General features: G+C 33.9%; 1 protein-coding gene across 1 annotated transcript; it reads right to left on the bottom strand.

Moving 5' to 3' along the window:
* Nucleotides 1-2,025: 2,025 nt before the first annotated feature.
* LOC131937676 (A disintegrin and metalloproteinase with thrombospondin motifs 16) lies at nucleotides 2,026-14,532 on the bottom strand. The gene is made up of 17 exons (XM_059295281.1): nucleotides 14,496-14,532; nucleotides 13,978-14,016; nucleotides 13,597-13,676; nucleotides 13,262-13,467; nucleotides 12,440-12,535; nucleotides 11,973-12,123; nucleotides 11,235-11,428; nucleotides 10,425-10,502; nucleotides 9,482-9,633; nucleotides 8,854-8,894; nucleotides 7,912-8,020; nucleotides 6,180-6,326; nucleotides 5,838-5,952; nucleotides 5,421-5,531; nucleotides 4,429-4,480; nucleotides 3,480-3,629; nucleotides 2,026-2,358 (listed from the first exon to the last, which is right to left on the bottom strand). The coding sequence occupies exons 3-17, from the start codon at nucleotides 13,667-13,669 to the stop codon at nucleotides 2,261-2,263; spliced, it is 1,773 nt and encodes a 590-aa protein (XP_059151264.1). The 5' UTR covers nucleotides 13,670-13,676; nucleotides 13,978-14,016; nucleotides 14,496-14,532; the 3' UTR covers nucleotides 2,026-2,260.
* Nucleotides 14,533-14,788: the final 256 nt, after the last annotated feature.

Below are 14,788 nucleotides of genomic sequence, written 5' to 3'. Positions count from 1 at the left end.
ACAAATGTTTAACAAGTTCCGTGTTGCCGTCTTGTGCAGCTTGTAGAAAATCATTTGATACTTTACTATTATTTCCATCCATAGTTGGGTTAGTTTCTATAGTTGTTTAATTGTTCCATAGTTCTAAACGAAATAAATAAAACAAATGTCAATCATATTTCTTTGTTATTTGAATCGTAAGTATAGCAATATTAATTTGTATAGTATTATCTCTATGTAAACGATACATTTTTTTTTTAATTTACAAATCACAAAAATATTATAAGTCTGTATAACTAATACACTTGTAAAATATGTAGTAGAGTGATATATCGTTTACTAGTGGTCTGATTGTCGACCTATTAATCGTTTATTCTACCGAACAAGCACACTGGTTTAAAAAAAACATAGTCAACCTAGCTAGATTATACATGTTAACTTTAAACCTAATTAGATTATACATGTTAACTTTAAACCTAATTAGATTATTCATGTTAACTTTAAACCTAATTAGATTATCCATGTTAACTTTAAACCTAATTAGATTATTCATGTAAATTTAAAACATTTTAAATATGCATGTAAACTCACAAGCTAATTAGATTACACTTAAAAACGAATCAAAAATGAAATTCAACTTATAACCCAATCAAACTATACGTATTAACTCAAAACATAATTAAATTTTAACCATTCACCTCAAATTATACTTCAGGCGGGTAGACGCAAACAGGATATTGTTATATTTTCAGCTCACATATGAGGAATTCCCGATATAACATGTTTTGAGCTCCGTTTGAGCGCCAGTAACTCACAATAATTTTTCCCAAAAATATATTTATAGAAAAAAATATGCTGGGATTTTCCAAACTATAGTTAGTATAAGTTACGAGTCATTTAGAAGTTAGGTTCAGAGGCGTCGCTATGGGGGGGGGGGGGGGAATTGGACCACACCAGGTACACCATTTAGGGGGGTGACAACAAAACACAAAAATTACAACATATATAGAATTAATGGTTTTTTTTTCATGTTCAACTAATGGTTAACGGGAGTTAAAAAGTATTTTAAGTACATAATGACAATCCTGGAAAGGTAGGTGGATCACACCATGACGTAGAAATGCAAACTCTAGAGAAAACGTTGCTGCATCCAGCTCTATTTAAAGCTAACTATCGATACACTTTATTAGTATTAAATTTGAACACTTTTAAACTTTTAGCGTTGGGGGAAGGGGGGGGGGGGTGGTGGTGGTGGATTGAACCCAACTGCAAAATTTACGGAGAAAAAAAGGGGTGGGATGACACCATATGGTGTCGCACCGAGTGACACCCGAACTAGCGACGCCGCTTGCTGGTTAGAATAGTCTCTAGTATCTTGCAAGTTCCCTTTTCAAACCTGATGGTCTATAGGGTAAGTGACATAGAGTTCACTTGTTTCTGTGACCTTGGCATATGAAGAGATAGTGTGGTCAGCACTATGCCCAATGGCCTTTACGTGAGTTAGGTACCCATCAGAGTTGGGTGGACTCACGGACGGTCTACTGACTTGAACCTGGTTTCGAACTCGAGACTTACGGGTTAGCAGTCCAGCTCTCTACCGCTAGACCACTCCGTCACCCCTCTCGCATATTGGCTGGTGCGTTAGTGAGTTGAGTTCTTATGTAATTTACACCAAGGTTGAATGCGGGTGTATATATGTGAACGATTGTAAGGAGGCTTTTTGGTAGCGGCAACACAGGGGGACGTGCACGCTAGATATCTAATATATAAACTAAAATGTCACTCACTGTATGTATGTATGTTTGTGGAAGGCATGCTTATGATAAAAAAAAACTTAATTTAATCGTGAATTCTTAATATTTTTTTTTTAGTATTGATATTTGTACTAAAATTTAAACTGATCTAAATCTCATTATTAATCATTTTTAGAATAAATTTGTATTTTGCAACTTATGGTTCTAATTGACATAAAGTGAGAGAAGAAAATAATATTGAATGTTGTAGCCATCACAAAAATTCTAACGTTGTATGAAAAACAAGTATACAAATTATTCTTGTATTGTATTGAGTTGGAAATCGAACAAAACATGTATCTTTTTTATAGTTCGAATAAGAGCCAAAATTCAGATTTAAAAAAAAAAAACTTCTTGAAGATGTGTTAATAGCTTAAACTGTAGTTATTTGTTTGTACAATTTTACAGAGGTGCGATTGTTTCTTCCACTGTATATTTGTTTGTCCAAGCAGTTTTCGTATTTGATGTAGGTTGAAACATGGGAACCATTAGCTGCATGTTTTACAACAGATTGTAAGATAATTTTCAGAAGGAAACCGACACAGTGCACGCACACATTTCTTGTATCTATCTCCATACTCGCAACCTGTTGACAAACATATATATATATATATATATATATATATATATATATATATATATATATATATATATATATATATATATACAAAAGAAAAAACATTCAGTTTTGATTAAGTAGACCTGTGTTTTCAAATCATGATTACGTCTACACAACTGTCTTTGAAATAAACAATTTATTTTTTCATGTCTTGGTAGTTTCTAAATAAAAAATCTTATAAACAGATTTTCCTTTTACCTCTACACACTGTCCCCTCTACCTGGAGTACCCTACGTCCAGACGGAATCGAAAAAATGATTTATATAGAAAATATACTCTCCTAACATTTTCATTGCGCCCCTGTTAGACGTAACCCCTTGAGAAAAAGTGTCTGATTAAACGAAGTCTACATATGTTAAGGGGACGTTATCGCCCAGAGTAAGGGAGTGAAACAAAAGAAATCATCAACAAATAATTATTTGACATACACCAGTCACAAATAGTGATTCAATAGATACAATATAAAATACGAGCCGACCCGTGGCGTATTATATGCCACTATTTAGTTGTTTTATTTTCTACTCTTTAGTAATTCATAATTTGAGAATTCGACAGTACCAATGCTGCCACTGAAAATATTTGCTTTTAAACACTAACCCCCCCCCCTTTCCCCCAACCCCTACCCTACCCCCCCCCCCCCCCGTGATAGCAGACTCCTCTTAGTTACCTCCTCTAAGTTTAAAATTGTTACAAACTAAATTATCTGCCCTTAATAGCCGTCACTAAAACCGAATTGTAAACATTTAGCGTGAACCACAGCACACTAGACCATGTGGAGGGTGGGGGCGGTAGTGATAGAGAGGAAGAGAGGGGACTGTAAGGCGCGCTTGCAGTTTGTTTTCTAACGTCTTCAAGAAGAGAATTATATATATAGATAATATGTGGGGTACATGTAAAGCAACATTTTAAATAAATGAATTTACTAATATTTATATATATTTCTTAATAATCTATTGTAAACACTCCTGAAACTGTACACAAAATATTCAAAACTTGGTATAAAAGTTTTCAAAAGTTTTACATGTTAGCATTCTTATTTAATTGATTTTTTGGATGATTTCAAACGGTTATTCTAATTCAAGATTTACCCTTTATATTTTTGAAAACATTTTTGCAAGAAGTGCAGCAGTTGTTAGAGTATTTCTTCTGGTAGCACAGCCCGGGGAAGGCTTGAATCCTAGCAGCACACGTAGAGCTTTCAAAGTCTCCAACTGTTTCTAGTCCGTACACACAGGTATCTGGGTGGAATTTTTTTTAAAGATGAATTTTTATATTAGCATAATATTTTAAAACATGAATTCTAATTCACTAAGACAGTAGACAAGCACTTGACTTTATATGTTTTATTTTATTTAATACAAGAAAGTATGTAAATATGTTTTTCCTCTTAAGAAGAGAATCAGCGTACTGCGAACTACTTTATTCACAGTGGCTTACTGAGGAATTTTCCACATGGGTCAAGCTATGGGGTATCATGGGAGAAAGGCGGGGGGGGGGGGGAGGGGAATTAATGTAAAGAAAAAGACAACATTGACACGTACAATGACGACGTGGGCTCCTAGCCAGTAAAAGGCGGTTGCGATGTTATATTTACCACTCCATTATGACGTTAAAAACCAATGTGTCAAAAGTTATTTTGTATTACTTAAGATTGTTAGCAGAGTTTCTTCCAGTCATTTCTTCAGGGGGGTAGGGCTTGTCCACAATAAAGCCTACCCCTCTTCCCCGAACGAAATGGAATTTATATAGCAAATTGTATACTTTACCAATGTTCCCCCCCCCCCTCACGAAAATATCAAATAACCCCCTAACCACCCCCCCCCCCGAGAAATTATTTTGAATAAAAAAACGATTGTTAGTCCATACCCCAGAAACATGGTAAGTACGGTAAGAATTAAAGTATTAGTTCCTGTTGTTTAAACAACGGCTGTCTTTTTAAACTCATATTAAAAACTGTTGCTGAAGAAATTTTAAAGCTAAATAAAGTTGACGTAATTTTAACTCTTTATATCACGTGTATTGTTACTTCAAACCTACCATCCACATTAGGGGCTGCCCCATGCCTTACACATTTTCCGTCTCTGCATAGCTGTTGGTATTAAACGAAACATGATTTTCTTTATGTATGTAACATGTAATTTACAGCTAATTAGGATTTCTGTAATGACGATGTGAAAAATATATTTTAAATAAACCGCGAGTGATCTCCCCAAAATTTTCTCGAATATTCTTATATAAAGAAACAGGGAATGGCAACTCGGGATATAGACACGATTTTTTATCCATTTAAGTACTTAAACTTTTAAAAATAGAATAGAATCTCCTAGAAAAAACAATTCACACCAAGTGAACGCCAAATAAAATGTGCGGAATATTATAAGTACATATAAATTCACATGCATTTTTTTAGAAATCAAAAATAGCGAAAATTACTACTTCAGGTCATCAGGAATTACTCAAAATTTGTCAGAAGGTAGATAATTAGATCTTTTACTTTCATGTGAAATTTCATTTATCTGTCTGAAATAGTACTCAAGTTATAGGCTTTTTTGAAAAATTCAAAGTAGAAAAAGTTCCACTTTTGATTATAGGAAATCGCTCTAAAGTTGATACTGATCTACGATTTTGATATTATATTTATATTTGAAATTTCATCAACTTAGCTTTAACGGTACTTAAGTTATCGTGTTTACAGACACACACACATACACATACGCACAGACAGACATACGGATAAGATTGGAAAACTATGTTTTTCCGTTTCAGGGAGATGTAAAACGTCGAGATTTGCAAAAATCTTGATTTTTTTCCACGATTACGAGACTTTCTATATACTTCGTATATACGTGAAAGTAAAAATGTATATAGCTACTGCTATTGTTCGGCTTTTTATGTTTAAAATAGGCTTATACATACAAGCGCCTGACCACTGTATTCACAATTTAGTCTGAAGTAACCACCTACCTTACCGTTACGTTAAAGTCTCCCCCCCCCACCACACAACAATCTAGCCTAAAGTAACCACTTACCTTACCGTTACCGCAAGTCGTCCCTTCCAATGCCGCAGTAACACTGTTGCATATATTTTTTGTTATATTGTAACAGAACATCTTTCCGCAGTAGTGTGCTACTTTATTCAGCTGAGAAAATTAAACAATCAATTTGATGGTCGACAAAAAACCCCCAAAGATGCACGCTGTTATGTGACGTTTTTATTTTAATAGATACCCCACTATATGTCAACACGATTGATTATAATTTAAACAAAGCGTAAATGCTTTTAAAAATAAACACACAAAATAATTCTCTTAAATTGTTTTTTCTTTTAAATATTTGTGAATGTTATGCTTTAAAAATCACAAAAATGTTATCGAATTTATATATTCTAAAAAAACAACAACTCATTTTTAAACGCTGTAATATAAAAAAATTATGTTAATGCTTACCCTGCAATCGTAAGAACCATCCCCGTATTTCAACACACACTGTTCTGTCGGCGTATACATTAGACCCGGTAATCGCTCATTGGACTGCTTAGTTGCTAGACATTTTGCTCCACTCCTAAACATACGTTTAAATACACCGTTGCACATTCAGATAATATATATATATATATATATATATATATATATATATATATATATATATATATATATATATATATATATATATATATTATGTATGCGCACGTTTATATTTACAGATAGAAAGATAAGATAGGAGTCTATGGGTCTTCTTGTGTTTTTTCGTGAGTTTTCACTTACAAGACGAACTCAATATCGACTTACTCAGTACTCAGAATTGCGTTGATGAAAGTGTTGAGGTAGTTGATGCTACAGTTTGAGAACCTCAAGGTTCTAGCACCTATTGGCGCCACTAGGTAACCGTCGACGGGAGAACATGTGTTGTCGTCTCCGTCATGCTCGATCCCCAGGCTGGCAGAGGGTTAAACATAAAAAATTTCATCTGTACAACACTTGTCGTGTCTGTATGTTTAGCCGCCTTTATTAATTTAAATAAACACGTAGTAAAAGAACATTTATTCACACCAAACGTAGTTTCTTTCAGGCATTCCTTAGGGGTAGCCCCCCCCCCCCCCCCACATCCACGAAAAGATCTAGCGTCCCTCCTAGCGCCCTGAATGAAATATAATTTATTTTGACGAGTGTCCATTCCCTACGGAAATATAGCCCGAACCCCACCCTACGAGAATTTTAATGTCACTACCCCCCCCCCCGGGAAAAAATGTTTAAAGTAACACTGATACCAAAACCCTTAATGGGAACTAGAACCAAGCGATTAATGGTGATGCAATTATTATACAGCCACAAAAGTCCACACACTGAGAAATAAACACCGAAAATAAACTTTAGTTATCACATAATATGTGTTTTATTTATCACGGGACGGCGTGGTCGAATGGTAAAGCGTTCGACCCATCAGATCCCATGTTCTAGTCTCTAGGACATCTCTAACTCCAGCCAACAATGATGGGTTCCTGACTCAGATTAGGGAAGGTAAAAGCGACTGGGCATACAGCTGATCACACATCGCAGTTCATTGAAACATGTAAACACTACTCCACCTGCTGTATGGTTTTGAAAAGATTCTTACCCTATCCATCACTATGTAGTTATTTATCAATTTTACTTTTGCTAATTAAAAACAAAATAATTCCATCAACACTAAGATTGTGTAGACAGTATTTTTTAGCGCAATTTCCATTCTGGAGAATTGCGTTTATTAACTCGTCATTTCTGGGAATGTATGGATGGATGAATGTATGGATGTATGAATGTGTGTCCGGGCTTTAAGTCGTATCTCCTCCTCAACGAAGCAATATCGATGACTAGTTACAAAAGCAATTATGTTAAGCAAGTTACGAGGATGAACATAGGCCATAAAAATTCAGGGTTTCTTTCATGGATTTCCCGAAAAAGCCAAAAAACCTCGAAAAAATGCAGTTTTTGGCCCATATCTCAGCAACCAGACCACTTAGCGACTTGAAACATGTACCAATCGATTCCTGCCATAATTTAGAACAATATTGCCGAAGAAAGTTTTCAAAAATATCCTTTCGTTCGGTCACAAATTTTTTTTTGAATTAATTAAAATTTAGGCCGAATTAGTAGGCATGTTTTTCCAACCACACCACACGCGTCATCACGTTCAATAGCTGCGCCATCACGTTCAATGGCTGCGACATCACGTTCGGTAGCTAGGCGCGCAATGGTTTTTAGTCATGTTACTCTATTGTAAATAAAACATGTAAAATACTGAAATTTTTTTTAATAAAAAACGTTTTAATAACTAACCAATGGTTTTACTAACCCTGCTCTTGATTTACGCTACGACAGAGCTATTTTTAGATAACATAAGGAAATTGCGCTAAAATTGTCACTAGACTTTTTTTAATTACTTGTTTAAATATTTAAAGCAATACACTTTCCTCTACTCACTCTGTAAAGCATTCAGAGACAAAGCCGATAAACAAAACACAACCACGCATTAAGCACCTACCTGTGAGCGAACTCATGGGCCACAGTTTCACTCGTGAATTCATTAACGTCAGTAATTATCGAATAACTGTAGATGCTATTTCTGCATGTGGCACCAAGAAGAGCTGCTCCTAAACCAATAATTAATTAGTTTGTACCTCGCGATATTTTATTGTTGGTAAAGCATAATTGATTTGAATGCTCAAAACGATTTCTTGTAAATATGTTTATTTACTATCAAGACACACTGGATTAAAAAAAATTACTTTGTGTCAAAAACATGTCTATTTCCGACGGCTCAGCAGTCGACAACAAATAATACTGACCATAACATATATGATGGGACGGCGTGGCCTTAGCGGTAGAAAGTCTTGTCCGAAACCTGGTTTTAGTCAGTAGAACGTCCCTGAGTCTACACAGCTACGAAAGCTTAGATGGCTAGGCAAAGTGCTGAATACATTATCCTTCATATACCGAGGTCAATAAACATGAAATCTACTTCATTTTCCTAATGGGTTGCTAGGTCTAAAGAAAATTATTTACATTGTTTTTTACTTTTATGAAGTTATACTTGCTTAAAAATATACATTTGAAAAGCTGCAAAAATAAACAGTGATTTATGGTACAGCTTGGACAATTTTAGGCTTTTTAAAATTGCTTCTTTAAAGAACTGTAATATATTATATAATTATATACCTCAAATATGTTAGGATTAAATTCCACCACCTCGTACTCGACACAACACTGTACACCGTTTCAAAGGACAAGTACAGCTTATATTGAATCACATTTTATGATATTTTTCCCTTAACTCAAATATTTCGATACAATCATTGAAAATATTGAAGATTGATATATCTAATTTTTAAACAAGTTTTGGGATTGAGAATAATTAAATCACCTTTGATAATATCACGAACAATATTTACCAAACAAAATGTTGAATTTAAAAGTGAATTTCTACCTGCAAGTTTACCACCGTCATCTGAGTCCTTTATGTAGTACCTCAGAAATAGATTTTTAAAATTTAAATAAATTAATAATATTCTCAGATTTTAGGTTACAAATCATTTAGACATCTGTACTGATGTATTTAAACTACACAAAATGAACATGCACGTTTGTTTTTGTTTTAACATTTGACAGCACATGATATTTTTTTTTAGACATTGCTAGCTTTTAAAGGCTATGACCTTATTTAAGTAGTGTAACAAATGTTTGTGCAAACTATATTTTGGAAATGTTTGCATTTTGTTTTCTGGTTTTTGACAGTTTCCATATTTAAATATATTCATTTACGCTTTTTTTCTCAATAATAGTAAAACAGCAATGTTAACTCGAAAGTCTGAGTTCTCATCTGGGTTAAAGTCAGTGCAGCTTCTTTGAGTCCACCCAGCTCTAATGAGTTCCCAACTCACGTTAAGGAAAGTAAAGACTGGGGTTGACATAGTGCTGACCACATTATTCCATCATAATATTCTGAGTTCGAACACATCTGTGCTCTTCTTCATCTCTCCAATGGATCGCTTGATCTAAATAGGAATATTAACTTTACTTTTATTATATATGTTAATTCATGATATGTTTTTTACCCAGTAAAGAGCATCACGTGATCAAACGGCGCAAGAAGATTCCAGCTATTGCTTTTAATGAAGGAAGTAAACAAACTGAACGATGTCAGCTGGTCAACGTGGTCACCGCCTGGTGTACTGGCCTTTGTGGTAAAGTCTGAAGCCCGGGTAGTCTAACAAATATTATAGTTTAATGTGGTGGTCTTTTCAATAAGATTGTTGTACAACTAACTCAAAGTTCTATGAGAGGCTTTCATCATGTGAGGGATGGGGTGATGAAGATGATGAAACGCCGAGACTGGTATAGTCTTGTGAAATCACTACACACAAGTCCAATTCAAGATCGAATGTTCTTTTTTTATCAACTTCCTACTTCTATCTAACTGTCCACTACTACTACTTCTATCTAGCTCTGTATATCTACGTGTGTTCTCTACTACCACCTATCATAGTCTGTCGACCTACGTCTCAGTGGTCAGCTGACAGTCCCACGTGACCGTTCAACTCTTGTATTTCCATTGGTCTGTTTAGCTAACTAAGCTATAGTCTGTTTCTACCATCTACTAGACTTCTAACCTAATCTAGCGTCATCACACATTACAATAAATTTGATTTTATCATCATAATCAGGTAGTAGCACAATTAACTATCAGCACTTCAGTGGAATACTCAAAACAATAAACATGTAGAATATATTAATCATATTACTTTAGTGGGGTTGTCAAATATATACACACCAGTAAACTAGTAACACAATGTACTAATTATATTTAGTGATGATGTCAACGTTTATATCAGAAACTTATGTTTATAGCCTAGATGTGTAAAGAAATGTTTAGATGACATTCATAAACATATTCGTACATTGTGTAGTAACATAGTCGTCAAAATCACAATCTTAGAATATGCAAACAATTATTGTGCTGTAACAGAGACTTAAATTAATTAAATAAATCTCAAATACCTCACAGATGATGATTTGCGCAAGAAGAATATTCAGCTTGAAAGGTAAGGACTTTATATTCTGATAACAAAGATCAAGCTGGAAAACAACATTAGTGACTTAAAAACTCATCTTAATTCTTCGTATCAGCTCTTAAGACAATGACCATTTTAGTGTTATTGAACATCAGAAATAATGTTTCTATTTATTTACCATAAATTGAGAATAAAACAAATTGTGTGATAAATGGATTGATCATCGAAGTACTTGTAAGTATTTTAATGAAAAATTTAATAGTTCTATACAAATTTTAGATTCGAAAGACAAATTCAATTTGCGTTTAAGAAATATGGTCACTGGGAGGCTAGGATAAGTGTGTGTGGGGGGTGGGGGACGACGGTAAAAACATGTAAAATAATTACAATGTTTATGATTTTTATTTATAACATCCGATGGATTTTCTGTGTTTAAGGTTGCGTTAAATTTTATTGTGTAAAACTGATTGTTTCATTTGTGCACAAAACAAAACTAAATACATTCAAAGTCCTACAGTCAACAATTTTTATGAGTAAAAAAAATATATAATTACTAAGAAATATTGATGTTTGTTTTACAGTTAACTGAACTACAATCTGATACTACAAACACGACACGTTTCAAAAAGGCAATTAGTCTAAACTTAGATTTTTCACAAATTAAATAATATGTTGCAAAATATTAAAGTTACGGATTTTAATAAATAGTAAACTAAAGTACTATTTCGCAATTTAAGGTCCAATGGGCAGGTAAAGTTTAGCTAACTAAGTAAATGGAAGCAAGTTAATGTCCTACCCTATTGAAAATATAAGCGTAATGCTCTAGTACATTGTTTATAGCATCCTGTCTTGAACCATTGACATGAGACAGGAACATGTTCCATCGCTTGTAGTCTACCATGGCGGTGATGTCGATGTAGTAGTCACCACTGGCTTCACGACGCCGGCGACGACTCTGGTCTTTTGGAGTCGAGTCGATGCGTTCGATGTCTGTAGGTTCAAGCAAAACAGCAGAGGCGAGGCGGGGACGAGGGGTGCGGACCGCATCGGGTGACACCATTTAAAGGGTTGACACCAAGGCGAAAAATGACAAAATATATTGATGAAATATGCTTTTTGCCAGTTCAATAAATTAGAGCTAATCCACTTTAAATACATGACTATAGATAAACATCTTTACTATTGACTGTAATTTTTTTTTAAATTATCGACGGTGAGGGGGGGGGGGGTGCTGACACCAAATTCAAAATCAACATTAAACAGGAAAAAATGCTTTATTGAGTATTTTAAATCAAGGACCAGAGAGGGGGTGACACCAAAATCTAATACGATAAGATTGCATTACAAAATCACGACTAGCATGCATTTGTATTTATTGCATTATTGAGCACTCGATAGTTTAGGTGTGAATAAATTCATACATAATGCACAAAAAATACATACAGAATACGCGGACTATTTTAGCATGACATGTACTAAAACAAATAACCCTACACTAGTTCAACGTTTAGATTAAGTTACAAAAAGAACAAACCTGGAAGACGAAAGCCATCGTCACTTTGTAGATCTATCTGAGGGTTTATAAATTCCAGCTTGTATGGTGCTACAAGAGCTGCATTTGTCCCCGTGGGTTGAGTGTTTCGGGAGAGTGAGTACGATTTACCTTCATGTTCAAAATTACCTTTCTGTAAGTAGTTACAAATAATATTATGTAAATATTATCAGTTACTTGTTTATTAGACAACATAGTGTTCATGTTTCTTTTTTGGCTTTATACATTTTTTTTTATCTATCTTTTGTTATGTATTAGTTTGCTAATGCGTTTAAAAATAAACAATGAAAAATGTCGAGTTTTTTTCCAGAGCTTTTAATACATGTTATTGTTAAGCACTTAAAGCAATATTTAAGAAAAAAGTTCCATTGAATTATAATTTGGTAGTGATACTTGCAGCTCAGTTTCGGAAATGTTTAACCCTTTTGGATCGTATAGCAATAACTTACCACAATTACAAATTTCAAATTAGTATTGGAGGGTTTATTGATCCTTTCGATTTGAAACGAGGCTAGGTTGCTAATGTCCTGGTAGAATCCCATATTCTTCGAAAAGAAAAGTTCATTTATATGCTATAGTATTTAGAGATATATATATATATACCCATTCTAATGAAAATACTTTTTATTGCAAATCTTCAACTAATCATAATATAATTATAATTCTCATAATGGATTAAAATGATAAAAATTATGTGTACATATTTGTGCTAGTGTAAAGAAGTATTCATTAGTCTATGAATGCACTGAATGCACTTACCACCACAAAAACCTTTATCTTACATAACAATGATTTTATAAACATCTGACACTATGTATCTTTAAGAACGGGTTTACACTAAAGGAAGCCGTTAACATATGACAAAGACGTAAGTTGTTTGTTTAGAAATTAAAAGAAAAAACACGTTTACTATCTAATCACAATGTAACACGATATGTCAATATGTTGTTGTAATGACGTATAACAACGATATCGTTGCTTGTTGGGTGCACATGTTAAAGGCTATAGCGGGCGCTGAGCGTAAAGATACTATGAGGTTCGAAAGGCTGGGTTAGGATGTTGGCGAATTGTTTAGAATGCCTTAGTGTCTATTTTTCTGCCTAATTGTTTTATCCTTGCATTTCTTCTTCGTATTCGTTCTTAATTAAAAGAGATTACCTCCAACAAAATTAGGCACTACAGGTTAAAATGTGGATATGTGCCATGGACTCAGATTTCAACTGCTTTTCTTTTAAAATTTGCTTTCATTGCCTTTACTTTTGATACCCTACCTTTCTTGAGTTTAGCGTCAATCTGGACTTGGCGTAGGTTCCCTTATCATTAGTCCTGAGTGTGTACACAGGCGTGTTTACACCAATGTAGTGGACACGCTTCAGTTGGAGAAAGACGGATGTGGTGTGCGTGAGGCTGACTGTGAAGTTGACGTCGTCTGGTAGTAGTTGATTATTGGCGTCACTGGTCTTAAAGTCATTAACAACTGAAACCAAAACAAATGTCCTTTTTTAAAATAAAAATAAAATTGTTTCAGACATTACTCATATAAAAATTGATTAAAAATAACGGATGAAAATATAACATAGAGACAAGAAAATCAGTATAATTTTACCTGTATTGCTTAAACTGAATTGAATACAAAATAGTTGAAATAAGACCACGGATTCAAAAAGTGACTTAAACATTCTGTAACTGTTATAAAATGACCTTGTATGTATAAAACGTATAAAGATTATATATATATATATATATATATATATATATATATATATATATATATATATATATATATATATATATATATATATATATATATATATGTATATATTATATGTATATGGAGAAATAAATCGTTTAGCATATCGAAATGGATAATTCATTAATATTTCTTATAAGTTGTCTATAACCGCATCTAAAGCGACAAAATGCTTATAATCTTACACTAACTTAAGCTTCCTACATCTAAACAAAGACACCACACTTTTAGAATTACCTTATTTCTCTTTTTCGCACACAATGTAATTCAGCCTCACTGATATAATGAAACATATCACCACTTAAGCCTTAAGCTTTATCGGTGTGGTTTAATTAATAAACTACGTTGTAAAATGTGATGATCCAAGTTAAATTATTGATTATGTATGCTCGTAATAAATATTATTATAGTGTCTGGGTAAGATATGAAAATCTAATAATATAAAGCTAAAACGGACCCTATGTCTCTGTATATATGTATTTTATGGAACTCATGTAAGTATGTATATCTCCTAAACCCGGGAAATGCCGGGTATATGCTGCTTTATAAACACACACATCACTGTCCTTTACAGGCGTAAACTATCTTTAAGCTTAAAACTATACTCACTCAGATACAAGTTGCGAAACACAAAGTAATTTAGTGCGACTCTATGATGTGTTGTGTTAAAGCTGTAATTTAGTGCAACTCTATGATGTGTTGTGTTAAAGCTGTAATTTAGTGCAACTCTATGATGTGTTGTGTTAAAGCTACACCTTATGAGAAATACAGCTGTGGGCGTGGTTGACGCGATTGATGCAGGTAAGGCGAGCAGTGTGGACGAGTATTAGAGATTGAATTCTCGTGTGTTTAAAGTGATGCGGGGTGGGGGGGGGGGGGGGTGGTTCGGTGTTGTTAGACGTGGTGTTTTGTTATTGTATGAACGATCGATTTTTGTAGAAGTAGACTTACATGGGTGTTACAATATCATTTTGATTCGTGTAATTTAAAAAAAACAAAACACATTTACACCGTTATGCTATGCGCTTCAAATCGCGTCTCTAAAAGT

Source organism: Physella acuta, unplaced genomic scaffold, assembly GCF_028476545.2.
Source record: "Physella acuta isolate Inbredline_101_S28 unplaced genomic scaffold, ASM2847654v3 ptg000218l, whole genome shotgun sequence".
Classification (NCBI taxonomy): domain Eukaryota; kingdom Metazoa; phylum Mollusca; class Gastropoda; family Physidae; genus Physella; species Physella acuta.
This window is presented reverse-complemented; position numbering and strand designations above follow the sequence as displayed.

Coding starts and splice junctions, on each gene's coding strand:
- LOC131937676 (XM_059295281.1), bottom strand. CDS start 13,669: ATGTTTAAGTCACTTTTTGAATCCGTGGTCTTATTTCAACTATTTTGT. Junction 9,634..10,424: donor CGCAAATCATCATCTGTGAG/GTATTTGAGATT, acceptor AATATTTGTTAG/ACTACCCGGGCTTCAGACTT. Junction 3,630..4,428: donor GGCAGCCCCTAATGTGGATG/GTAGGTTTGAAG, acceptor AATTCCACCCAG/ATACCTGTGTGTACGGACTA.